The following is a 27,740-nucleotide window of genomic DNA, read 5'->3' as shown; positions in this document are numbered from 1 at the left end:
ACCTCAAAATTGTACTTAAGTACAGTACTTGAATACATGCACTTAGTTACTTACACCACTGATTATAATCACACCGACATACATTCTTTGAAAACTGTTGACGTAAAAAGTAATGTGGGAGCCTGAATCCTCTGTCTGTCACACGCAGATCTACAAGCTCACAACGCGCGAGGCGTTGTGAGCTTATAGATCTGCTATTTTTGGCTTAAGTTCTCCTCAGAAAAGGGATGCTAGGGTTCAAGTCGTTAAGGTAAAAAAAAAATCACATCACACAAAGATTTGGCGGACCCCCTGTAGTAACTCTGAGGACAGCTAGGGGTCCTGGACCCCCTGTTGAAGACCCCTGGGCTATATTATATGTTAAATATATGTTATAAATATGTAAATATGGAAAAAGTACTCAAATCTTTTACTTAAGTAAAAGTATCAATACTGCAATGTAGAAATACTCTGTTTCAAGTACAAGTTCGGTATTCAAAATCTACTTGAGTAAAAGTACAAAAGCATAAATGATAGATAGTTAGGAACCAAATGGACCCTTATGGGTCTGTAACTCTAAGAGTGTATGGAACCAAATGCATTTGGTTCCATTTGTACACTCTTAGTTTACAATATAAATTGGTGTCCCACAGATAGAACTGCCATTACGTGGGGGTCCGTAGCCCAATGTCAAACTGGGGGGTCCTTGAAATTAAAATGGTTGAGAATCACTGCAAGAGCAATTCTTCTCTTATGGGGGTCCCTGGCATATATTTTCAAATGGGCGTCCGCGGCCTAATAAGTGTCTATTTGGGGGTCCTTGCCACGAAAAAGTTTGAGAACCACTGCTTTACACCACTGGAAATGCGTGGGATGGAAGAAAGACAGTTATGGGTTATTATTGCATTATTATTGATTAGACTATTGCGTTCTTGTTGTAGACACCAAACCCCCTCCTTACCTAACAAGACCGTTGTTCTTCCACAGTCTTGACGGCAGAAGAAAATCCAACCGTGATTAAAAAGTTCTTCCCAGGAGTCGCAGAAGTTATTCTCTCTCTCTTTCTCTCTCTCTGTTTCTCTCTCGTGTGTGTGTGTGTGTGTGTGTGTGTGTGTGTGTGTGTGTGTGTGTGTGTGTGTGTGTGCGCGTGTGTGCGTGTGTGCGTGCGTGTGTGCGTGTGTGAGTGTGTGTGTGTGTGTGTGTGCCGATCCAGACATTTAGTCATAGCTGCGTATTGACTGAAGTTATTTTGGAACATGGAGTCCAACCCACCGCTGGCTGGTAACCATGGTAACCAATAGGCTGTAATGTAACCCGATACACCCGATTTCTTTTTTATAAATTAAGATTTCTTTATTATTACACTGACCGCTTAATATATATTTATTGATCAAATAATTATATTTAATTGTAGAAATATTTAGACAATGGGAAACTAACATTTTATGTGCAGCTTGATTGCGTAAGCGTAACAATGTAATTAAATTGACTTTTTGACGCAAGCATGGATATATTTTCGCATTTGAGTAAAATGGTGACGCCCCCCGCCACCAGTCACTAGGGAAGACAGGACGCAGTAGCGCGCACTGTGTCACTCGTGAGAAATAACATCAAAAATAAAAAATGTAACATTTCTTTGGTATTTTAATTTCGCAACACCTAGCCCTGCTGCAATGGATATCAGTATATAGGGGATTTTGCAAATGAAAATACAAACACAGACACAGTCAAATAAATATACACTTTGCTACAGGTGCCACCATGACATTAATTCCCCTCTAGTCTTGTCAAGCTCCCAAGCCGCGGGGTGTCACCATATACAGTTATAATACATCGGGTGTGTCACCAGTTTACTCAAACGCAATAAGAAATCCATGATGCGTGATAGTAGGACGCTCGCCATTTGCACGGTCAGACTACGTAGGTGAAGGGGGAGTGGACCAAGTTGATGCGTCGTGGCGTCATCAACAGCAACGTGGTGCGTGCGTCCCGCCCCTCTCTCATCAGTGTTGCCATGTCGGCCTATTATAAGCGACTTTGGGCTTTTTGCTTGGTATTTGCGGGTTGCGTTTTTTTGGGTCTTGTTTCTTAAGTGTATAGTTGCTTATTTGGGCTTGTTAACTAATGTTGTTTAAGTGGTTCTGTAACATTTTCATGTCAAGGACCCCCAAATTAATATATATTTGTATTTTGTAGACCGTCACCCAACCTTCTGAAAATATGTTGCGCCAGAGATTCCCATACAAGATTTGTGTGGATTTGAAAATATACCACAATCTCCACTTTGTTTCTCCAAGATTTTTCTTGGAAAATAGCAGATTTACAAGCTCACTTGTAGATCGGCTATTTGCAAATAGTCGACGTAAAAGTGCTCATGTGGCCTAAAGTCACTTATTTTGGGCTTGTTATCTTAGACCTGGTTGCTTGTTTCTCTCAGAAAACCTGGCAACACTGCCCTTCATTCGCATTAGTGTTTCCGCTAAAATGGTGGTTGGTGCCTTCCCCATCGCCAAGCTGCTCTACCTGGGCGTCAGGCAGCTCAGCAAGCCGGTGGCCAACCGGATCAAGGCCGGCGCCAGACGGAGCGAATTCTTCAAGACCTATGTCTGCGGGCCTCCCGCGCAGGGTAAGCGCTTTAGACGGCCGTTTGCGGTGCCTCAATGACGGCTAGAGTTCAGCCACCGTCCCGGAGGTTGTATAAAGTATTGGATGGAAGCGGAGGAGCGAAGCAGCCAATCAGGTTCACTAGGCTCTGACGTTCCGCCAATGGGTGGTGGCTTGTATGGATGTCTGACCAATGGGGTCCAAGGCGATCTCACGGAGGAGGGACTCGTAGGTCATTGAGTAGAGCTAGAGAGGATACTGTTATTACCACTGGTGTAAAGTAACTAAGTACATTTACTCAAGTATAATTTTGATGTACTTTTACTTTACTGGAGTATTTCCAATTTCAGTACCTTTACTACTACTCCACTACATCGCAGAGGCAAATATACGTTTACTCCACTACAATTATTTAAAAACGTTATTTACTAGTTACTTTGTAGATTTGGATTATTATTACAAAACATACATTAACCACTTCAGCCCTATATTATAATAACAGGGATTGAAATGATAGGTACTGCTGTGGAAGTCTCAATAGACACTAGACAGGGGGCTTAGTTGCACCTGCCGCTCATTAAGTAGCACCCGTTTGTTTGTCCCAGTTCTTTTTTTCGTCCAGGGTGGAGGGAGGAGGTCTATGACTTGGCGTGTGTGTAACGATGCACACTTAACCACCAGTGGTACCCTGATAAACCAATTTGAATGAATACCTCCTCTTGTCTTGGAGTTCTTTTGTGGCGTGTTCCAAGTAGCTAGTTGACAAGCAAAACGTCTCCCTCCGCTTATAGCCTTTGATTAAGACTATCATAGATGTATTGCATGGAGTCTGTCAGTCTGACTTTTGCTTTCGTATAGATATGAAGGGGTCATGTCTGCATTCCGACATCTCACTACTATACTCCGACTAGTGGCTTCCGCGTGCGGTTAAGGTTAGGGTTAGGTATAGGGTTAGTTAACGTCGGAAAGGCGACATGTAACCAGATGTGAAAAAGCAAAAGACAGACTCAATAAAGTCTTATCCAAGGCTACCTCCAATATAATAACAAAGGAGTTTTAGGTTCCTCTGGACCACCCTGTATCTGTACCTCCTGTATTGGGATTTGCATGGATGGTGAATGAGGTTTACAGACTACAGTTATAAATGTAGTCAAAGTGTATGTGAACAATCAATCCACAGTGAATAAATTAACAAGAGACTTCCTCAGAAGACTTTTCACTCTGTCCCAATGTCTTACTGGTTGATCTTGTTGTGAAGAATTTGAAATGCTCTAGAAATTTTATCTGTGTAAAACAAGTGAAAATGTGTTTTTATTAGAAGTCTAGTCTACTCTAAACGGGGAGAATATAGAATACAATTAAATATGTACTGGTGTCATAATGATGCTTTTTATCCTCACAGTTTACCACTGGGTTGAAATGAGAAGCAAGATGCGTATCATGGGGTTCCGGGGCGCCGCCATCAAGCCCCTGAATGAGGAAGCGGCGGCCGAGCTTGGGGCAGAGCTGCTCGGAGAGGCCATCATTTTCCTCATCGGGGGAGGCTGCATGGTGCTAGAGTACAGCAGGCAGGCTGCCAACTCACGCAACAAGGAAGATGAGCTAAATGAGACCATCACCAATCTACAGACTCAGATAGGAGAGCTGGCCATGACCACAGAGACACTAGGTGCACAGCTCAGAGAAGTCAACAGGCTACTGTTGTCCTTCCCCACACCCAAAAAAGATGCAGGTGATGGCTCTTAGCCAAGTGGTGATGGGAAATTGGCACTAATGTGTGTAAATGAAGATGTGTGCACCAATGTGGCACTGCCATAACAGCCCAGCCACACACACACACACACACACACACACACACACACACACACACACACACACACACACACACACACACACACACACACACACACACAATTTAACACTGCACCTAAAGCTTGGGTGCAAGAAGTTGACCTACGCATACAAGTATGTTGTGGTTTGGGGTATTTTGCTCATGTTTTGAGCAACCAATTGAAAAGGGGATTGCTATGATATTCATAGTGTGATTATTCGGTTTATCTAGTGCCCTTTCATTACAAGTTCAACTGTGTGTATATATGAAGATGGTGAACATGAAATATCTAGGTCTGGTAACGTTATTTCAATGATCCCGCAGTGTTGAACTGCCTGAGTGATGAGCATGCATCTCATATTGTGTTATGTTGTGGTTCTCAATCATGGTATCGGTGAACCAGACTACTACTAGTCTGTGTTTCTGTAATACCAGATAGCTAAACGCTTTCACCTGCCAATCCAGGATTTAATAAGTCTGGCTTAGATGGGTAGACTGGTTCTCCAGTACTAGAGTTGAGAACCATAGGTCCAATGCAGAGATATGAAAACCTTTTTTTTTTTGCAATAAACACGCAGCAAACCGATTGTCATAAGTATCTGCCTTGTCGGTAGTTTTGTTTGGCAATAAACCATCCCATTCATCATCAGTTAAACATATTTACACTTTGAATCTCTTTGTTGGCTAGTTGAAAATGTGATTATGTGGCTTTGGCATGTTGTAAATGATTGATGTAAATTACTTGAAAATAAAGTTAAATGCTTTGATGCATTTTCACATGTCTATCATTCCTCAAATCATGTGATGATTGACCTATTGTATTCAAAGGAACTCTAATAGATTGAAGCCTGTGTGTGGGAAAGCTAGTTGTGAAACGTGATCAGGAAGGTATGGAAATTAAATTGAGCAAAGAAGGACAAAAACACCCTTGCTAGCACCTTACAATAAAAAGGCTTAAATGTCGACCGTCAGAGCTGCTCCAGTGTCCTCTCCTCCTTCACGGCTTGCCTTGTCTGGCTGAAGCGCGGTGGTAATTCCTCTTCTCAAGGACAAACAGTTTGGAGGAAAGATTCAAGAAATAGCTAGGTTCGACATCTTTGTCAGATTCAGAAAATGGTTAAACTAAGCAGTCAATTTAACACATACAAAAAATCAGACTTGCACATAGCTTGTTAAATGAGGTTTATGTGATCATTGACAGGACGGGCCAGTTGAACATGTTATTGGAAGATAACCAGAGAGGCAGGAGTCTAGATACAATAAGCTGAAAGAAATGGGAGTTCATGAGATTAACTAATTCCATTAATAATAGAACATGTTGCTCTATTGTCTTCTAAGGCACGGATTTATACAAAAGAATGCTAAAAGGATGACCCTAGAATATCTATCCCAAAGCACTTGTCAATTGTGTGCCCCATACCTTTGTGCTTCCCAAACATAGACTGTTCCCAAAGGAAGTTTTCATATGTTCAGTCCAGCAGGCATTTCGGGCCTGGCCCCGTCACGGACAGAATCGTGGTCCGTGAATCTTGTGGAAAAGTGGATAACTTTTTACTAAACACACGTTTTCTGCCAGAACTTTCAAATGGATACGCAACTAGAAAACAATATCTGACTCTAAGTCGCAGGAATTCATTATTGGGTGAGGACACATGCAGCGCTGTGAAGTTCTATTCTTTGAGAGAACGGGTTTATAGACAAATGAAACATTATCAGGGATATCAGAGAATTCCATTAATAATAGAACATGTTGTTTCTCTATTCTGTGAGAGTTTTCATTGATTGATTGAAATTTTTATTAGGCAAAAGAATGTAAAACAACACAGTTACATTTATAATACTTTTGTCTAAAAGGTCAGACCAAAAAAGTCCTTGCGGACTTGTTTCCGTTTGGGTCCTTGAATTAATTTCATAGACATATATAGTAGCAACCAAACAGTTCAAAAATCAACATAAAAATACAGAGAAAAAAATACCACCATGTACAAAAAAAGCATGAAAAATAAAAAATATATACAGTACAAAAGAAAGGGGAGGGGGATCGTCTGTCTACCGGGAAACTGGTACTACCTCCTCTTTTGGCCTCCAGAAAGATGAGTTTTTAGGGCTGTTTTGAATGGGCCCAGCGAACTGCATTTTTTGAGGGATGGGGTTAGACATTACGATAACTCTTTTTTTAAATTTTGTAATTTTTTCACCTGTCATGTACATATGGGGAAAATAACAAAATGTGTGATAACCATGAAAAAGCTGCTCCTGTGGAAAGGTTATCATACATTTATTTACTCGTATTGACCCAATTTTGGGGCTCTGGCTCATGGACTATATGGGTGGGTGGTGATTGTTGTTTACGCTCCCTCTAGTTTCGTGACTGTGGGTGTCACTAACTTTTTCGATTCATTCAGATATGCTGGTATAGGGGGCATTTTGGGCAAATCTGCATTTACAATTTTGAAGACCAGTCCCATTTTTAGTTGTTTAACCCTGTCTTCCACCCTGAGCCATCCTAGGCTGGCAAAGTGAGTGGGAGAGAGAGGTGGGTCATGGGCCCCAGAGAACGGGTTTTATAGACAAATTGAAACATTAATCAGGGATATCAGAGACGAGTGTAGATATCGACAGCAGATGGCGGTAATGCCCCGCACCGCCGCAAAGGGAAACAAAGAAGAAGCCACGGGTCGTGTGTGAGTGGACTCCTGCCACCAGGGGGCTGTAGACACTATCTGTATCTGATCCGTTTACCTCAGTAGACCCGCGCAACTCGTGTGTAAGGAGGTAGGAGGCCTTTATCTTTATTTTTAGCTCAATTCCGCTTAGTTTAGCCGTGCACGCCGAGCACCAAATATACATAATATTAAATATTAGCATCGCTTGCACTATTGAAATGACCGCAACGCGGCGTGCATAATAACAGAAAAAAACGCGCGTTCTGCATTATTCGGTGTGTTCGTTAGCATTAGCAGCTTAGCTAACTCGCGTCGACGAACGTTCAACGTTGCATGCAGCCAGGTTTGATTTTCAATTGTTAAAACTGCTTGTTTTCTACCATTTAAACTATTATAAAAGGTTGGGATGTGTTTTTGTGCACGTTCTAGTGGGTCAAATGTTCGCTGAACGGTGCAGTAATGTGGCTATTGCCGCCTACCCGGTTGTTGTTATCAGCGTTGCCATGTCCGCTTATTATAAGCGACTTTGGGCTTGTTTTTCTGTAAAGTTGCTTGTAAAATATAGGTCGTTGCAGATTTTTTGGGGGCTTGCTTCTGTAGTGTAATTGCGTATTTTGGGCTTCTTTCTAATGTTTTAGTTGCCTTTTTTGGACTTGTTTTTAAAGTTAAGTTGCTTGTTTCTAAAGTTGCTTATTTTGGGCTTGATTTTAAAGTTTAGTTGCTTATTTTGGGCTTGCTTCACTAATGTTTAAACCAGTGGTTTTAAATTATTTTCATGTCAAGGAAACCCCCCAAATTAATGTTTGTCCACAGATAAAAAAAATAATATATATACACATCTTTTATGCCGGGGACAAGATTGCATTTCCCCCCAAGATGTATTTTCTTTGAAAGTAGCAGCTCTACAACCTCACATCGCAACGCGTTGTGAGCTTGGAGATCAGCTATTTTCAAACAACTGATCGGTACATGTAAGTTTAGAAGTGCTCATCATGTGGCCTAATAATTAATTAGTCGCTTCTTATGGGCTTTTTTTCTTAGACCCGGTTGCTTATTTCTCTCACACAATCTGGCAGCACTGGTTGTTAGCCTTGGTTGAAGCTAGCCCGCGTTAAGCTAAGTGCAATGAATGATCAACAAACACAAAGTGTTTCGTTTTTAACGCGCGCGTGTGTGTGTGTTTGAAGGGTAAAGCGGACATCCATCCAGGCAGACAGACAGACACCATGAGTGTAGACGTGAAGAAACTCAAAGTGAACGAGCTCAAGGAGGAGCTCCACCGCCGAGGCCTGGACACCAAGGGCCTTAAGGCGGACCTGGTGGAGAGGCTCAAAGTCGCCATGGAGTCAGAGGCCACGTCCGGACCTCCGGATGACCTGGACCAGGAGGCCGACGAGCACTTCTCCGCCGGAGATGGACCTCCAGACGACGACGAGGAGGAGGAGGAGGAGGAGGAGGATGATGAGCTCTCCCGAGACGGGCCTCCTCCTGGTGCTCGGTTTTCCCGGGAAGGACCGCCGGACATACAGGAGATCGATGATGATGATGACGAGGAGGATCAGCTCTCCCGGGACGTGCTGAGTGATGAAGAAGATGATGATGGTGGTCACCTGGGTCTCAAAGGCAAGTGGATTTACTGTTCTCTCAACTCGTACGAAAATGATGTTCTATTTCATCCTTCCTGACTGCCAGAGGCAGTGCTTAACCCATTAAGACCTGAGGCGATTCTTTAAAATGTTTTCTAAATCCTAACAGTTTTTTTTAGAAAAAAAAATACCCCAAAAAATTCAAGGTTTAAAAGAAAATAGCAGATCTATGAGCTTGTATATCTGCTATTTTTGAATAGCCAAAGAAATCTAAAGTGACACAGATGCGTTCCAGGTCTACACTGGACGATATCCGTCTCACGCACCTGCAGTCGAGTCATTAATATCACCAAAGTCACAGCTGTGGCATAATGACGGTGGGCGTGGAACGCAGTAATCAGCGTACATAAGCCCACAGCCGTCATTAATGACTTCCCTTTGATCTTCTCGCAGGCTAGGCGTTGCAGGTTTGAGGTCCTAAAAACAAACTAAACTATTATTTACTCGCATCCCGAACGTGATTTTTGGTGGAACATCCATGTACAGAATGTAGGCTTCTTGCCCAATAGTCTAAAGTGTTTTATACCACCAGCCCTCTTCCATAGGCCATATGTATTGTATATTGCCATATATTATATAATATAATATCTGCTGTTGGTGCACCCTGCTGTTCATTACTCTAGTCTTTCACTTATTGCCCCATATAGTTTTTCTGTGCCAAAGTATTTGGATGAACATTCTGGCCCTGCCCTCTGGTGGATATCTTTTTTTACTTGAGAAAAATATCTGTACAAAATGTTATTGAATTAAGTTTTGGGGGCTTATGAAGACAGTGTGCATTTTCTATCCAGCACCTGTCGCAATTTAATACCTGGACTGTATCGGAAATACTATATTTTAAACCACAGTCTCATGTGTATTATTATTATTTCAACACATTTAGACACCTGTTGTATCTAATCACCATCTATGAACATTTAGCATTTGCATCTTCAATGTGAAAGGTTTGCATGAATTCAAAACAAAAACAAAGTATTAAAATCTAGGAGTCTAATGTCTGTCTTTTCAACTGTAGATGAAGCCGATGAGGCTTCAAGAGATGTGATTCTAGACCAGGAGGACGAGGAGGACAAAGATTCGGGGGGAGATTTCGAGGCAGAGCAAGCAGAGGACGAGAGTGAGCCCGCTCCACAGACACGCCTCAGCATGGCCGACTTCACAGCAGACGTTGATGTGAGCCGCGATGACATGAAGCCCGATGAGGACAGCAGAGATGACCTGTTGCCTGGTGACGACAGCATGGACGCCGTCATTCCATGTGACGACAGCAGGGACGTCACGACGCCCGGTGACGACAGCAGGGACGTCACAACGCCCGGTGACGACAGCAGGGATGTCACGATGCCTGGTGACGACGACGGGGATGACGTAATACCTGACAAGTCCAAACCTGGGGAAGAACCGGAGGTCAAGCCGGAGATTAAACAAGGTGACGTTGAACGGTTTTACAGTTCCGGGAATCCGGGTGTAAACTATTACCATCTAGAATAGCAATCGACCAGCTGTCTACATCCCCACAGGTCCGAACAGTACATTGCTGGTTTCTCGTATCGTATCGCTGTCCTCTGTGGAAATAGCATCTGAAGCTAATGGCTCAGCTTGTGGATGGTGTAGAATCATCAATGATGACTCAGATTAAGGGTTGAAGCAAGTCTTGTCTTGATCACCATCTCAGTGGTTTTGTGGTTAGTTAGATTGTCTGCCCTGAGACTTGTGACAAAGACTGTAAACAAATTGCACATAATGTCTCCCTGCTTGGCACTCAGCATCAAGGGTTTGATTGGGGCCACGTCTCTGTGAGATACTAGCATCATGTCCAGGGGGTGTACTTGTATATCAAGCGTCCTCACACTAAGGAAGCAGGAGATAAGCTTCTGACCTATGGGCCATATGGCACTTACTTGTCTTGATCGACCCAGAATAAAGTTAGTGATTGTGTGAAGTTCAGAACTTTAACCAATCGTCTGAACATCACAGCTCTGGTCTGGGGCCACTTCCACGTTTGCCCTTCCTGTATGTTTTGTGTTGAAAACATTACTTACAGTAAGGGCAAGTACACACTGCAGGACCTTAAAGTTGTCGGGGGGTCATCTGATCGTTAAGCATAACACACTGCAGGAGTTTATTCCTTGAAATCGGCTGTCATAATATCGTTGTGGTCTTCACAACACGATTGATCCCCGACAAGGGCTGACACACTGTAGGATAGTTCACTAGGATGCTATCTCCAGAGTCAGACCCAATACATACATTTTTGTTTATTCCAATTCATTTTAATCGAGGTATCCCGTGATATGTCTCTCTCTCTCTCTCTCTCTCTCCTCTCTCTCTCTCTCTCTCTCTCTCTCTCTCTCTCTCTCTCTCTCTCTCTCTCTCTCTCTCTCTCTCTCTCTCTCTCTCTCTCTCTCTCTCTCTCTCTCTCTCCTCTCTCTCTCTCTCTCTCTCTCTCTCTCTCTCTCTCTCTCTCTCTCTCTCTCTCTCTCTCTCTCTCTCTCTCTCTCTCTCTCTCTCTCTCTCTCTCTCTCTCTCTCTCTCTCTCTCTCTCTCTCTCTCTCTCTCTCTCTCTCTCTCTCTCTCTCTCTCTCTCTCTCTCTCTCTCTCTCTCTCTCTCTCTCTCTCTCTCTCTCTCTCTCTGCAAGTGCGCTAATTCCGCTGTGACAGTTGCCATGTCCGCTTATTATAAGCGACTTTGGGATTATTTTTCTGTAAAGTTGCTTGAAAGTGTAGTTGCTTTTTTGGCCTTGTTTCCTAATGTTGTTTGAACCAGTTGTTCTCAAACATTTTCATGGCAAGGACCCCCAAATTAATATTTGTCCGCAGATGCGCAGACCTCCCCCTTCTGAAAATATGTTGTGCCATAGACCCCCATACAAGATCTGTGTGGATTTGGAAAATACTCCACAACCCCCCCCCCCCCAATGTCTTCTTTAAAAATAGCCTATCTACAACGTGAGCTTGTAGATTGGCTATTTTCAAATATCCAATGTATTTGTAAATAGGTTTAAAGTGCTCAAGTGGCCTTTTCTTGGGCTTGTTTTCATAGACCTGGTTGCTTATTTCTCTCGCAACATCTGGCAACGCTGTTCAGACACAGCGTGTGTCACAGGCATGCTGCACTCACAGACACACACACACACACACACACACACACACACACACACAGAGAGAGAGAGAGCGCTCTCGCTCTGTCTCTGTCTCTCTGTACAATTCCTCTAAAATAAACAGCCCACCAGGCTCGCTCACTTTCTCATTTAGTTTTATAATGTTAACTTAATACAGGACTGGAAGGTAATATTGTGGTAGGGACTGTTTGTTGTGGTCAGATCCAGCGACGCTCCCCTAGCCACGGTTGCTGTAATGTGCTCTCATTGGCTGCAGCGTGGATTTGCTCGCAGAATGGTCTCGGCTCCTTTCACACTGTATGATATTGTCTCTTGTCCTGTCCCAGACAGAGATGAATATCTAACAATTTAGATATCTGAAAAGCCGTCGCAGAGCGGAGAATCGCGGCCACATCGGGTCGCAGAGCCTTTCACACACACAGAGCATTGTCTCGCCGATCAAAGGCCGATCTGCGTCAGGTCGGGAGGTTTTGTCGGCGAGCGCCAAAAAATGTCGGCGACAGCAATATCGGACCTAATGTCTTGTAGTGTGTACCTGCCCTAACTGTGACCACAAATGCTAAGAATGTTATTTAGATGGCATGTTATTTAGACAGATGCTAGGTTTGAAGTTTGCCTAGTATCCTAGTTAGTAGCACTTAATTGTTTTCTTTGCACTCTTATTTGCATGACCAATTACCCTGTCGTTTGTTGATTGGTCCTCATGTCATTTATCCCAATCTTGCACTTAATTTGCTCAGGATAAGGGTGTATGCTAGATGTGTAAATTACATATTAGAAAGGTGACATTTGGTGCTAACACCAAAGGTCTTATGGTTACACTTGTTGACCAGTCACCTGAATTCCCTACATTGTAAATAATTTGTAATTGCTGTCGTTCAAACAGAGATCAAAAAGGAGAAAGAGGAAGGATCCACTGCAGTGCCAGAGCAGGCAGAGCAGCAGCCTCCACCGGCCAGTGAGGCAGACAGCCAGCAGGCTGAAAGTGAAGTCAAGACAGAAGCTGAGAAACCACAGAGCCGCAAGAGACCCTTTGACGAAGCCAACAGGGGCTATGGATACTATGAGCACCGGGAAGAGAAAAGGTATAGTCTCCAAACTGGTTGTGTGTGGTGTGGCTTGATAAACAATTGTAAAGTGTGTTGGAATTGTAATTCATTTGTGTTTTGCAGGTCCCGTACGCCACAGCCTCCTGCTGAAGATGAGGAAGAGAACATTGATAATACTCTGGTTACAATTGATACATGTAAGTATGGCGTTACCAAACACCATTTGAACCCTAAAGTTAGTTTCTAAATGAATGAATACTGCTGTTTTTATTATGTATTTTTGATCATCTTTAGTATCAACACAGACCCACTGAAACGATGCATTTGAATTATTTGTTGGTTATTTTGCAGACAATTGTGACCTGCACTTCAAGGTGTCCAGAGATCGCTACACTGGTTATCCCCTGACCATCGAGGGCTTTGCCTACCTGTGGGCAGGAGCCCGTGCCACTCACGGTGTCTTCAGTGGCCGTGTGTGTTATGAGCTGAAGGTACCCCACAACGCATATTGGTTAGGGTTAGGCCAGATTAATTATGGCCCAATTGTCAGTTTGTCAAAACGGATTCACTTATAGACACTGTTAAAGCAGAATCTGAATGGGAACTCAGTCAAACAGAATAGACAAAATAAGGCACAGACAAAGTCACAGTTTTAGAATAATTGGTGATATATTTCTGATATCAAAAAGGAGCCTCACACTTACAATTCAGCAGGACAAGAAATGTATGCAACCGCCAGTCTGAACTCAAGGAACAGACTGAAAGGTTACAGGTTTTATACAAGTGACTTCAAACAATTCTCACAGCACCTCCTGGCCCCCATGGAACCCAATCACTCTGCTCATCCTCAGACTTGTTAATTTGTCACCTTAGCATGTGAAGTGAAACAAAAGAATGCAAATGTCTCTGTTTTAGGAGACAGGATGTCTAGCAGGCAACCGTTCCTAAAGCAGGGTGGAGCCCCAAGCAGAAGAACATCTTCATTTTAAATGTTAATGTTCAAATATCCTTGACAACATATAGACATTGTCTTGTTTTCACCAAACTTCCATAATTACACAATTACAGTTCCATAATTACACAAACGGTGTGTTAACATGTATTTATGTTCTTGACCCAGGATGTTGTGATTATGTTAACGGCTCACAAATGGGTTGAACCACCCATTGAACCATTAAGCCTGATGAAACCTTTTCCCCTTTCCTTTCCAAGATCAATGAAGAGATCCCCGTCAAACATCTGCCCAGCAGTGAGGCTGACCCCCACGTTGTTCGAATCGGATGGTCCCTGAACAACTGCAGCATTCAGCTCGGTGAGAAGAGAGTAGTCACATGGATTTTAATATGAACATTTAACCACTTTTAACCTGGCCGGCCCAATTTGGGTTCGTGAATTATAAGCCGTTCAGCAATAGCAGATCTACAAGCTCACAACACATCGCAACAGGTTGTGAGCTTGTAGCAACAGGTTGTGAGCTTGTAGATCGGCTAGACTTTTAACCAAACAATACGGGGAGTTGGGCAGTGTTCGTTTTGAACAGAAGGAATGAATATTGTTGTGCTGTATTTCAGGTGAGGAGCCCTTCTCCTTTGGCTACGGGGGGACAGGAAAGAAATCCTCTGACTGCAAGTTCTTTGATTACGGAGAGAAGTTTGGTGAAAATGATGTCATTGGTTGTTACATTGTAAGTAGCAGTGGGTATTATAGTTTTGATTGATTTTTGTATATACTGTAATTAATTAATTTTATTGGATTTTCAGGTTTTCCTTTATTACCGTAGAATATATTGTAGAAATACTTGACATTACTGCATTTTCAAACAAAGTTGGGGGTTGTAAGTGAAGACATACGAATGGAGCGTGGTGATTAATTGTTACCAGGATTTGTATGGATCAAATGTCAATATGCCATGTCTCCATGTTGTTTTGTTTTCTCTACACTTCAAGTAGAAATGCAAAACAATACTTGAGTGGCAAAGAATTGCAGTGTTAACAGTCAGAAAACATCAAAGGGATTGCTACTTTACTGTATTGTGATTACACTTTGAAAATGGCACTATATAATTATACATCTAGTAGTAGATGTATAATTATTGAAAATGTTGATGTCCAGCCGTAACCTCCAACGTGCCCTTTTTTATGAATAACTTTAGGACTTTGACAAAGGCGATGAGGTGGAGATGTCTTACTCTAAGAACGGAGTGTCGCTGGGTCCGGCGTTCCAATGCACTAAGGAAGCGCTGGCGGGCCGCGGCCTCTTCCCTCACGTCCTGGTGAAGAACTGTGCCATCGAGTTCAACTTCGGCCAGAAGCCACAGCCCTACTTCCCGGTGCCGGAGGGATACACCTTCATCCACGACGTCAGCTTGGAGAACAAGATCCGAGGCACGGAGGGACCCAGCACCAAGTCTGAATGCGAGGTAGGACCACTCCACAATGACAGAACCTTTGAAGTGGATGTGGGGCTGCAACTGTCGATTCTTTTCTTAAAATATTATTCTATCGAATTGAATAGTGGAGAAGTGTATTTAAAAAAAGAAAAAAAAAATATATATATATTTAACACACACACACACACACACATAAATGATTCAACACGAAAAATTCAAATTAACTTTTTATAATAAACTAAATCAATTAATTTGATGAGCCTGTTTTATTCTTTGCTGTACAACGGTGTCGTCATGCAACAAAAGTCAGCATATAGATCAGCTCAGCTATGTATGCTATTTTTGAAGATTTGTATCACCTATAATGGCAAGGGTGAAAAACAAACATAAATTATGCAACAGGTAGTTCCGACCAAGCGATCTGATTGGTTGAAATGGGCTCATGAGCCGTGCTTAAATGAGCATGACGGCACACTTCAGTGATGCTTGCAGAACTCTGCTCCACCTCGTTCTTGACCGCATCGCCGTCGTGCCAATAATAACAATAGTAACGCACACCCTCTCGTGTAATATTGCTTAACAGTATTTTATATACAGTTAACGAGGGAAAACCAGGCCTGGAGTGTTTGGAAAACCAGACAAAAATGATTGGGCTGCAGTGCATTTTTAAGTTGTTTATGCATGTACAAATGTACACGTTTAATTGATTTTATATTATTGGTAGTTGTCGAATTGGTGTGTTCCCAGTCTTATTTGTTTTACGCATACATTGTAGATCTGGAACATTTACCTGAATGTGTTTGGTAATTTGTTTCAGATTTTGATGATGGTGGGCTTGCCTGCTTGTGGGAAGACAACTTGGGCCATAAAACAGGCTGAGACCTACCCTGACAAGAAATACAACATCCTGGGCACCAACGCGATCATGGACAAGATGAAGGTCATACTCAACGCCATTTTCACAGACACTAATGGTTCTTTTCCATTGCGTTGAACCGAAACAGCTTAACTTGTGACTAGCTTTGTTTTCCACTACAGGACCCCCTCAGCGTATCTGGTTTTCACAGTGATGTCACATGCAACCCTCTGTGTAGGAGATAAGCTAACACTATCTATTTAACCTGTACAGTCCAACAGAAACTATTTCTGTTAACATTTTAGGCTAGAAATAGGCCATGATGTTATGGATTCAATTACTAGTTGACTAGTTTAAAAGCTTAACGGCATATTTGGTATTGCTTCATCTTACTTGGAACCCAGTGCAGGTATAACAAAATTCCCTAATGGAAAATACAAACAATTGAGCTGAGTGGGCTGAGCCCTATGCAAGTTAGTCTGACATGCATACATTCGTTAGCACTCGTACACTTGAAGATGGGCTCCAGACGTTTTCTCTGATGGCGAGCTTACATATCTGCTATTTTTGCTGAATGTTCACCCCAGAATAAGGACGCTAGGGTTTGTGTGGTTAGAAATAAGGTATACTGTCCAGCCCTTGCGCACGTCTCCATTATGACTGAACGTAAAGTCACTCCAAGCTTGTTCTGGACCCGACAGGTGATGGGCCTCCGTCGGCAGCGGAACTATGCAGGGCGCTGGGACATTCTGATCCAGCAGGCCACCCAGTGTCTCAACAGGCTCATCGAGATCGCCGCCCGAAAAAGGCGTAACTACATCCTGGACCAGGTACTGCCACACGCACTCTGCTCTCATAACACCACACAGTCCACCACAGTTGATGTGCTCTGACATGCTCAACCACTCTCTAATGGTCTATTTATTTATCTTTCAGGGATGTATGATTTTGTATTGCTATGCTAAGCCTTGATCAGCCTCTTGTCACTTGCTTGTTATGTATTGTAAAAAAGAAAAATGGCTCTCATTAAGTGACAGAATACTCCACGTTGTCATCCCTCAGTATATATTTTGTACTTTTCCTATCTTGTCATGATCCAGTATTGTTTTGTCTTGTGAATTTTCAACAATGTACAAGTAAACCATGACTATGTAAAGATGTTGAGAAACAAGTAAGCTCTACCTGGTGAGTAAGAAAAACACCTTCTGTTGCTATGGTAATTTTAAGAGAGACAGTCAATAGCCTTTTGTTTTTATAATCCTACTTATCAGTTAGATATACTTGGAACTGTTGAGTGTTTAAAAAAAAATGTGACCCTGAAGGTAAGTGAAGACTAACCCATTTTCAGCTTTTCAGCACTTTGTGTTCAGCAAATGCCAACAAAGGTAGGTGGGTCTCTCCCTGGGGGTGTCCAAGGAAAACGTGAGTATCAGCAGGTAGGTTTTATTTGACTGTCTGTTGTCTTATGAGGTCAAGATGCGTATGAAGATCAGGTAAGTCCAGGTATGTGCGGGCACCCCAGCAGGTTAGACCACAAGGATAAGATAGGATAGGCCACAAGGATAAGATAGGATAGGATCAGTTCAGATTCTGCAACATAGTTATCAAGTCTAATACTGCTATTTGAAATAATTACGTTTATTGCTAATTCAGCCTGAGGACTGTCAGAAATGGGGACAATGAGGTGCAGTCATTGAGCTAAATATTATCAAAACGATGCTAACGTTGACCTCATATGTTTGACAGACTAGAACACAGGATGTTTAGGTTGACTGAAGGCATAATTAATATCTATAACGTAAAGATATCACCTATTATTATAAAACACATTTTGGTTTCGATATGCATTTTCTTATTTTCTCCTTGACTTGCCAATAAAAATGTAAACGAGTTCAACGACAGAATGAAAGGTTGACAGAATGACAGCTTAGCTCAGATGTTGGAGGGGGTTGGGTTGCCAAATGGACACGGAAGGGCAGAGTTACAAGGTAAGCCTGTGGAGTGATGAGAGGCCATTAGTAAAACTGAAGTAAATACAAACCCATAGACATGACAAACCAAGCCAAACCTCTCTCACTTCATTATTGCAGGGTTCCAGCCTTCTTCCCGGCGGAAAGCCGTTACGACAAGTAAAACCATAACAAACAAGCCTCTACTTCTTTCTTGTCACCATTGCTAGACAAATGTATATGGATCAGCCCAGAGACGAAAAATGCGTCCTTTTGAAGGTTTTCAACGCAAGGCTATTGTAATTTGTCCCACGGACGAGGATTTTAAAGAGCGAACATTAAAGCAACAGGGTCAGCAGGGGAAGGATGTGCCCGATCATGCTGTTTTAGAAATGAAAGGTAGGAACGATGTGTTAAAAAAACAAAAACACAACAACCAACAAAAACTTTTTTTTTTCTTTCTGTTTATGTCTTAAATCAAACTTGGAAGATGTACCTACCCCGCCTTCCCCTTTACCCAGCCCCCTATCATAGTCTCATTTGGCTTTGGCCAGATTGCAGATTTGGACATATTATTTTTAAACAGTCCACCTGAATTGAAATTATCCACCTTCCTCCCCCCCCCTATCTTCCACCCACCATACAACTTCTCCCCACAATGCACTGCAAACTGAGACTTGGTCTGTGAGTTTTGGGGTGGCCGTGCATTCAGAATCAACATTCCATGATTGGCCAACCCAGTACGTGATGTTCTAAACTTGTTCTTGGTTAACCTTTTAGTACTAGTACACATTTTGGTATGTTTTGCTGACATTTTCAGAGGTTGTATTGAAACCTCAGTGGCCCTTGGTTTGCAGTGCTCTCCCCTCCCTCTCCAGTCTCCTAGTTGTTTTGTCCTTACACCTGTTCTGAAGTCTTCTCTACTGTGTTTGCTTGAACAAATGTTCCCTCCACGTTCCTTCTGGAGGTAATGTTTGTTCCATACCCTGCCAAACACATTGCCACCTGCTTTCATCTACTTGCCTTTTTTAGTTTTATTTCTCTATTGTGTTCCGTTGCCTCTACGTGGTAGTAATTGTGTTCAATTTTGTCTTCCGGTGGTGTGGCCGCTATGGTCTTCACTACCCTCCCCCTCCCCATCTCTCTCACCCCATCCCTTTCTTGTTGGATGGGCTGTCTTCTGTCCTGTTCCCGTGGTTACCTTTGTCCCCGTTACCAAGCCAACTTCACCCTCCCCAACTCCGGCGACTTCCTGGACGACGTGACGTTCGCGGAGGTGCAGCGCGACGATGCCGAAAAGCTGGTGAAGCAGTACAACGAGGAGGGCCGTAAGGCCGGGCCGCCGCCCGACAAACGCTTCGACAACAGGCCGGGTGGCTTCCGCGGACGCGGTGGCAGCGGCGGCGGCGGTGGTGGCGGCGGAGGTGGCGGCGGCAGCGGAGGCTTCCAGCGCTATGACAGCCGCGATGGAGCCCGTGGTGGCGGCTACCAGAGCCGAGGCGGAAACGGAGGTGGCGACGGATACAGAGGAGGTTTGAGACATGCTAATATTCTTTTGTCTGTAGAGGTCCCATCAAAAGCGGTCAATTCACAGCTCATAGTAGGGCTGCCTCTTATTTTTAATTGATTAGTTTGATTAACTCTTGCACCCCTAATGAACAGTCTGCACAACTAGGAAATTGCGTAAAAAAATGTATCATAGATTTGTTATCCCCAAATCTATTAGTTCGATTAACTATTGCACCCCTATAATCTATTGCATGTAAAACGTTTTTACATCAAATCTCAAAATTGTCTCGTATATATATCAGAGGTCGCGTTAGTCCGATAATTGCCGGTTTTGACCGTTTTTTTATGACAAAGACCGGAAAAAATAAATCTCTCCGGACATCCTGACCGGTTGATAATGACACAGCTGTTCATTAATTATCACCGCAAAATTAGGCACATTTCAAATCCTCTGCTTTGCAAGCTCGCTCTCTCTCTCTCTCTCGCGCTCTCTCGCTCGCTCGCTCTTTCTCTCTCTTAACAGCGTGCGTGTTTTTCTGGGAGAGAGAGAGACGTAGAACTAAAATAGTTTGTCACACGCTGTTAGGTTACACCTATTTCCTGTTACTAATAACCAGTGTAAAATGTGCTGCATTGGGCGGTAAATGGGAGACACTTTATTGTGAAGGTAGCCTACAACAGGAAAAAGAGAGCAAGTTGTTGCTGCTGCTGCGTACAGACTGCGGTCTCGGCAGACAGACGGAGACACTGCGGTCCGGTTACAAGTTACATTATATAAAGTTGTGTATTTAACAGCCAGTTACACACAAGTTGTATCATTACGAGTTAGAATATATCACAGATACTAGGCTAATACAAGGGCACTTGTGAGTAAAGTTGTCAAGTTGCCCTACAGTTTAAACAACAGTGCAGGTTGAAGATGAAATCTAACACAGATGCGTAAATACTCTTCACAACAGCTATAGGCTACTGCAACTATGGCAACGAGCTGAAACATGACGTTAATCATAATCGTGGACCTATTTTTAACTCTATGAGATGGACACGTTAAAACGTTACCACTTTGAACTGAATAGCTCTATGAGGAGACGTCGAGACGACAAGATTCTCACAACTCATCAACTTTCCAACGGCTGTCCCAACTAGACGCACGGACGGCATCCACTGTCTAACTATACAGCATAACCTCCTCTTGTGAGTGAGTAGTGGTCTATAATGTATTGCCCTAACAGGTCAGCTGAGCCACATTATGAAGGATTAATCTGAAATGCCCAATTTTGTGCAGTGCCCTTTGATTAGAAAATGCATACAAACGCAATTGATTATTGAGAAACCATTACGCACGCAGCATGCGCAAATGGTAATGTAGGTAATTAATGTATTTGTGTAAGATGACCCTGCTATATAAAATGTGTATATTATGATGGTTCATGTTCAAATAGCTCAATCCAAAATATAATGCTGTAGGCCCAATTGTTATGACAAATTTCAGTGTGAACTGACAATAAAGTATTATCGTATCGTATCGTATGCTGTATTTACGCACCTGCTTGTCATTAATGCATAAAAATAATTATGACCGTTATTTTTGTCAGATGTCCGGTAAATTTGAATCCTTCCGGACATTGGGACCGGCAGATTAAAATCCTAGCGCGACCCCTGATAGATATATATATATATATATAAAGCAGTTTTCTACTTGTAGGTGAACCATTTATAAAGACTTCCATCTGATGGAAGGAGACTTAGACAGTCACCACAGTAGTTCACAGGCCCACATGCAGCCAGCAACGCAACATCCATATTGCAACGGACTGCAATTTTGTTTATGGAAGGGACATATACAGATCGTTTCTATTAAAATAATGCTTTCGTGTTGTTCAAACGGGAACAGATCTACGAGCTCGAAACGCGTCGCTTCGTGCCGCGTTTCGAGCTTGTAGATCTGCTACTTTTGATGCTTTTGTGTGACGCTGTATGATTTACAAAAAAAAACTAAGTTACAATACGGAGATAAGAGGTTTCTGCCCGACATCAATGAAATGCATTGTTTTTGTCTAACATTACATGAAAGATGGGTCAAATTTGGTAAAATGCAGTGCTACTTGATTGTTGTTAGCTTGTAGATCTGTTCTTTTTGTCATGTGACACCTTCGCTCGAGTCTGTCTTGGGGCATTGATGGCACACTGGTTTGAGAGTCTCATTATTGCCCTGTTTGATTGCTATAGTCCTGGAAATGGGTAAAATCCTTTGGAAAAGTTTTAAAAAAGTCATTTTTAAAAAATGTGTGGGAACCCTGGATTTGTAGAAGAAGCTGTAATAACAAGTATATCGCAATATTTTCTCTTTGTCAGGTTACAATCGCAACTACAACCAGAACCGTTGGAGTGGCGGCGGTGGTGGCGGCGGTGGTGGCGGCGGTGGTGGTGGCGGTGGTGGTGGCGGCGGTAGCAGTAGCGGCGGCGGCTACCGTGACGGGGGTTCAAATGGACGAGGTGGAGGATACAACCGCAACCCACCAGCTGCTGCTGCAAGCAGCTACAATCGCCCTGCCCCCTACAGCAAGGGAGGATACAGTCAGGTACACAACAATTACAATACATGGTGCCTGTAGCTGTTCTGCCCTCCTATGTATGGGATTTAACCCAAGACCTGGAACTTTGTCATTTTTAGATTTGAACTAAAAAAAGCGAGAGTAGATCTGCTATTTTTGAAAAATCGTGAAAATGTGTGCAAATCTTTGAATATATATATATCTTTTTTTAAGCGAACCTTTTTAACAAAAATCTTTGCTCCTGGGGGGTCCCTGGAACAAAATATTTTGATGGGGGTCCGCGGCCAAATACATATAATTTTGGGGGTCCTTGACATGAAAAAGATTGAGCACCACTGATATAGAAACATACGTTTTTCAGAATACTATTGAGATTTAGGAGACATGTAGAATCGGCTTCAGGTCTTAACGGGTTAAAGGTGCAATCTGTTAACTTTTTAAGGCCTAGAATTCACTTGCAGCACTGGAATTGGATCGTTTGGGTGTACTGTCGATTCAAAGCAGCAATCGACAAGACTTACATCTGGTTTTATTTATTTATTTACAATCGTGAGCCAAGCATATACTGAATGAATTAACTGAATTACTCATGTTAGGCCAAGGTCAACGCTAGATGGCAGTCTTGTACGCGTTGCTACTATCTTGGAAGTCACTGTTAAATGTCTAAAATGAATCTGTCTGTTTTGCTTTATCTAAATTACAGTGTTCTTCTCCAATAAAGTGTTAAAAGTCAACCATAGAACTGGAATTGGTTCATGAGTCACTTAACGGCCGTACTGCTCAGGATGCTGTTATTGCATTTCCATAATGAACATTTAACCCTTTAAGACCGGGAACGCATCTGTGTGTCATTTTTAGATTTCTTTGGCTATTCAAAAATAGCAGATCTACAAGCTCATAGCGCGGCACCGAGTGCTGCGCTATGAGCTTGTAGATATAATATGATTTTTGAAAAATCATATATATATATTATTTAAAGCAAAATGTTTCTACTCAAATCTTTTGCTTCTGGGGGGGTCCCTGGAACAAAATATTTTGAGATGGGGGGTCCGCGGCCATATACATATCATTTTGGGGCTCCTTGACATGAAAAAAGTTTGAAAAGCACTGCAACCTCATACGTTTTTTTTCCCCAAAAACAGTTTCCCCCAGAAGCAAAGATTTGAGTTAAAAATGTTCTATTTAAAAGTATTTATATTAAAAGATTCTGACACGTTTTCATGATTTTTCAAAAAAGAATTGCAGATCTACAAGCTCATGAGCTTGTAGATCTGCTATTTTTGATTAGCCCAAAGAAATCTAAAAATGACGCGCAGATGAGTTCCCGGTCTTAATGGTTTTCATTCTGAAATAGCTGAATTGTCATGGCAGTGACTGTATGCTCTATCGAATAATCACCTGCTTCATCAAATACCAGCACTATGCAACCACTTACTAAAAAAAAACACAGGCTGGTTTTATATTAGAAAGAGCTGTCCCATTCAAAAGTTGTCTTTTTCTCCTTCTACCAGACCTCTTACAACCAGCCGGGCTACAACCAAGGCTACAACCAGGGCAGCTACAGCCAAGGAGGAGGAGGATACTACGGCAACTACAGCCAGTATCCGGGCTACAGTCAGAGTTACAGCCAGACGCCCGCCGCCGCCCCTGCACAGACGTACAGCCAGCAGCCGCCGGCGCCCGCACAGACGCCAACACAGACCCAGCAGAGCTACAACCAGCAATACCAGCAGGTAACGACCATCTACCATCCGTCTCTCTCCGTGTTCTGGTTGTCTTGTACATGCAGACAGTGGGTGCAAACATTTTCAGGTCAAGGCCAGGGTTGCCAGATCTGCTAATTATAATTTCCCCGCAAGATTTTATTTGAAAATGGCCGATCTACAAGCTCACAACGCGTCGCATCGCGACGCGTTGTGAGCTTGTAGATCTGCTATTTTCAAATAGCTGATGTACATGTTAAAGTGCACATGTGGCCCACAGTCGCTCCTTTTTGGGCTGGTTTTCCTAGACATGGTTGCTTGTTTCTCTCTCAGAATCTGGCAACACTGGTCAAGGCCCCTGAAATTGATACGCATTAGGCCATGGACCCCCCCAACTGAAAAGATTTTCATTTTCAAACTATACTGCCACACTACAGAGCTTCACCACTTAAAACCTACATACTTATTTGTACGTCAAATAGCGGAAAATAGCCGATCTACAAGCTCACAGCGCCTTGCCTTGCGATGTGTTTTGAGCTTGTAGATACTAGATTAGGCTATTTTTTGCACGTGGTTTAGCTACTTCACCCTACCTGCTGTTAGCCAGGCTAGATGTGTCCCAGTAATTGAAAAGGATTGAGAAAGAGAATAACCGGGTAGAAATAGAAACTATTACTTAATGCTGCAATCCAGAACTTATTCTAATGAATAAAACATTATTATCCAACCTGTATGGTAGAGTATGTTAACCCATTAAGAACTGGAACGCATCTGTGTCACTTTAGATTTCTTTGAATCTAGTTCAACTATTGAACTTTTTTTTTTTTTTTTTTTTTTTCCAAAAAACTGTTACTAGTAACTAGTTAATTTGCAGTGGTTGGAGGTGGTCTCCCTAGCCTAGTAAACCCTCCCTCCAGAAATTTAATTTCCATTTGATTTCTGGAGTGAGTCTGGCCTGATCGCCCATTCTGCAATATTGGCTGTGGGCTGGAGTTGGGCGGGAGTAATACCGTTGACTGACAACCCCTTCAGCCAATGATCGTTTTTCCCCTTCAGCCAATCAGCAGTTCATTTTTACCACCTCCAGACTATGTGACGCAACGGGACTTTTGAGACGGCCATGCCCAAAATAGGTTGCCTTATTGGGATACATGCGTGTCACTCCCCGCCCCTGCCGGTTCTCTAAATTTAGATTTTTAAATAGGCTCTGTCATGATTAATTGACCACATATATGAAGTTAAACAACTACATTCTATCCAAACGATATCTTAATAGTAAATTCCGTGCCTCAAAAAAGAAGTTTGATGAAGAGTTTTATAAACGAAAGTAAGAAGTGAAGGCACTCGGACAACAATAATGGCTGCCGTTCGTCTTTTGTCGGCGGCACTCAGGCTGCACTCGGCTTCATTCGGGCTCACTCGAACTCGCCACCTGATTGGCCAACTGTCGCTGTCAATCACAGAACGATGAGCGACGACGCTGATAGGCTCGGTTATTTGGTAATGCACTAGAAACCCCCACAATGGGCTTCAGGCCAGACTCACTCCAGAAATCAAATGGAAATGAGATTTCTGGAGGGAGGGTTTACCAGGCTAGTGGTCTCCCTACTTGTCCATTGACATTTCGACCCTGGTGTCAGTTAGGACACCTACTGGTTGAGAAGTACTACTGCGTCAAACTTGGCAAGCACAATGGTCTCTGTGCACTGCAACTGTAGCCCCCCAGATATATATATATATACTAGTACCTTTTTCCTGTTCCTGTTAATCTTCACATAGCTTTTGTTTGATTGGCTGAGTAGCAGGAAACGCACATCAAAGGTGTCTTTATGTGTTTCTGTCCCAAATGTACAGAGCCTATATCCCCCAGCAGATATTCCGTCTTGATAGAGGGCTAGAAGTCTGTCTGTTCTCAAATCCTGCATAGGACATGAAACTCACAGATTGCAGCTTTAACCCATTAAGACCTGGAACTGTGTCATTTTTAGATTTGAGCTAAAAAGCATTATTTTACACTTTGGGCTATTAAAAAATAGCAGATATACAAGCTCATAGCGCGGCACCGAGTGCCGCGCTACGAGCTTGTAGATCTGCTATTTTTGAAAAATCTTGAAAATGTGTGCAAATCTTTGAATATATATATTTTTAAAGCGAACATTTTTAACTCAAATCTTTGCTTCTGGGGGGTCCCTGGAACAACATATTTTGATGGGGGTCCGCGGCCAAATACATATCATTTTGGGGGTCGTTGACATTGAAAAAGTTTGAGCACCACTGATATAGAAACGTTTTTTTTTTCAGAATACTGTTGAGATTTAGGAGACATGTAGAATCGGGCTTTCAGGTCTCAATGGGTTAATTGATTCACTGTCTTTCCCTTTCCCCCCCTCCCCTCCAGTATGCTCAGCAGTGGCAGCAATACTACCAGAACCAGAGCCAGTGGAACCAGTATTACAGCCAGTATGGCAACTACGGACAGGGCAGCCAGGGCTCATCCTCAGGCTCCCAGTAAACGTCACTGTTCCTGCTCCCGGAGCCTCCGCCCAGCATCATATCCTGAATTAACCCTTGAACAGGATTTTAATCTGTACAGTCACGCCTACCTTTTTTAACCACTTAAACCCTATTTACTTCCTTAACCAGGGCCCCCCAGGTGTCTACACTTGGTCCCCTTCTCTTAAACGAAAATAGCCGACCTGTAAAGCTTTGTAGATCGGCTATTTGCGGTGAATGTTCGTCTATTATGACACGCCCAGAATAGGGACACTAGGGTTCAACTGGTTAAATGTCTTTGTAGCCCTCATTCCCGTCACACATTACAGTAAATGTACACATTAGGGCTGCACGATATTGGTCGGGAAGTATAAATAAAACCTGTACTGCGATGATCATGTTTGTGGTTGCGATAGGAGTTGTGATAACATGCGTCTATCTTATTTCTTTCTGTGTACTCAAAAACCTGTAACGCATAACTTAAGGGGCATATTCACGTTTCATTTGCTTAGTTTGAATACATTAGCGACGCTTTCAAATGTGCTCAGCACCAGAATCTAATCCGCTTGGGAAAATTGCTTTGGCAACATTAAGATTTTGTTTTTATTTTTTGCAACTGATCGTGCAGCCCTAGTACACATCAACTGTATAGTTTGTTGATCACTATTTTTTTTTTTTTTTTTTTTATTAACCGATGTCTTACTCTAAAGCCATGGCTGTGAGTTGGTAGAGTATAGTAGATGTGTAATGAATGTTATTTCAGCTGTTTGCATTTTGAATGTGGTTGTCTGTCTTAACCACAGACTGCCACATTTTATACAGATAGAAGAACATAGTATGTTATATTCCTGAGATGCATATGGTACAGGTTTAAAAAGAGAGAAAAAAAGCAATGGAGCAAGATAAGATTAGGCTACGACTGAATCAGTTTGCTTGTTTGATGGCTTAACCAAGAACAAAAAAGATGCATGCTTTTTTTTCATAGACACTTTCCCCTAGCCTTCTCCTTTATTTTTAGTTACCACATTGCTTTGCTTTCTTCTTATTCACTCCCGATAGACGTTGACATGAAAGAATATTTTTTTTTAATAGATGTTGATGTAGTATTTAATCGTCCATACAGTCCCTTGATTGAGCAGGATATTTTGCCAATCCTCTTTCGTAGTTGTGTGTGCAAAGTTCTTTTTTTAAGCTTTTTTCTTTTTGTTCAAACCTTTTTTTGTTGATTGGTGTTCAATGAATCCTGCACATTTATCCTGTTCTTCCCATCATATTCTCTTTTTTTTTTCTAACTGAACATGAGAACCTGATAAGAAAAGATGTCACATGCTGTCTCTGTGTCTTTATACAATAAAAAGCATTTGAATATTCCTGGAGACATCCATGAGA

At 42.5% G+C, this 27,740-nt stretch overlaps 3 protein-coding genes across 6 annotated transcripts in view; 2 read left to right on the top strand and 1 right to left on the bottom strand.

Annotated features, from left to right (window-relative positions):
* ppp1r13l (protein phosphatase 1, regulatory subunit 13 like) overlaps nt 1-1,151 on the bottom strand; it is a 31,213-nt gene extending 30,062 nt beyond the window's left edge. Inside the window, exon 1 of the mRNA XM_084064243.1 lies at nt 941-1,151. The gene's annotated coding sequence lies outside the window, so the exon portion shown is untranslated. The remainder of the gene's footprint in view (nt 1-940) is intronic.
* A 1,308-nt stretch (nt 1,152-2,459) lies between these two features.
* On the top strand, nt 2,460-5,346 carry opa3 (outer mitochondrial membrane lipid metabolism regulator OPA3). Its single transcript, XM_084064354.1, has 2 exons — nt 2,460-2,605; nt 3,986-5,346. Exons 1-2 carry the CDS (start codon nt 2,464-2,466, stop codon nt 4,327-4,329), a joined length of 486 nt encoding a protein of 161 aa, XP_083920480.1. The 5' UTR covers nt 2,460-2,463; the 3' UTR covers nt 4,330-5,346.
* A 1,815-nt stretch (nt 5,347-7,161) lies between these two features.
* Nucleotides 7,162-27,722, top strand: hnrnpul1 (heterogeneous nuclear ribonucleoprotein U-like 1). Of its 4 annotated transcripts, none has more exons than XM_084064378.1 (16): nt 7,162-7,189; nt 8,268-8,703; nt 9,742-10,155; nt 12,735-12,933; nt 13,021-13,094; nt 13,249-13,388; nt 14,110-14,209; nt 14,469-14,581; nt 15,050-15,316; nt 16,104-16,226; nt 16,844-16,972; nt 18,322-18,490; nt 19,312-19,623; nt 21,956-22,182; nt 23,667-23,888; nt 26,257-27,722. In XM_084064378.1, exons 2-16 carry the CDS (start codon nt 8,307-8,309, stop codon nt 26,368-26,370), a joined length of 3,000 nt encoding a protein of 999 aa, XP_083920504.1. In that variant the 5' UTR covers nt 7,162-7,189; nt 8,268-8,306; the 3' UTR covers nt 26,371-27,722. The 4 variants fall into 4 exon arrangements, with proteins under 4 accessions (XP_083920504.1, XP_083920505.1, XP_083920506.1 ...); XM_084064379.1 differs by having other exon boundaries at nt 7,165-7,181; XM_084064380.1 differs by having other exon boundaries at nt 7,168-7,423; nt 8,268-8,694.
* The last annotated feature ends 18 nt before the right edge of the window (nt 27,723-27,740 follow it).

This window comes from Gymnoscopelus microlampas (assembly GCF_963454915.1).
Source record: "Gymnoscopelus microlampas genome assembly, chromosome: 8".
NCBI classification, from domain to species: domain Eukaryota; kingdom Metazoa; phylum Chordata; class Actinopteri; order Myctophiformes; family Myctophidae; genus Gymnoscopelus; species Gymnoscopelus microlampas.
Note: the sequence above shows the minus strand (reverse complement) of the source record. Positions and strands in the feature narration are given on the sequence as shown.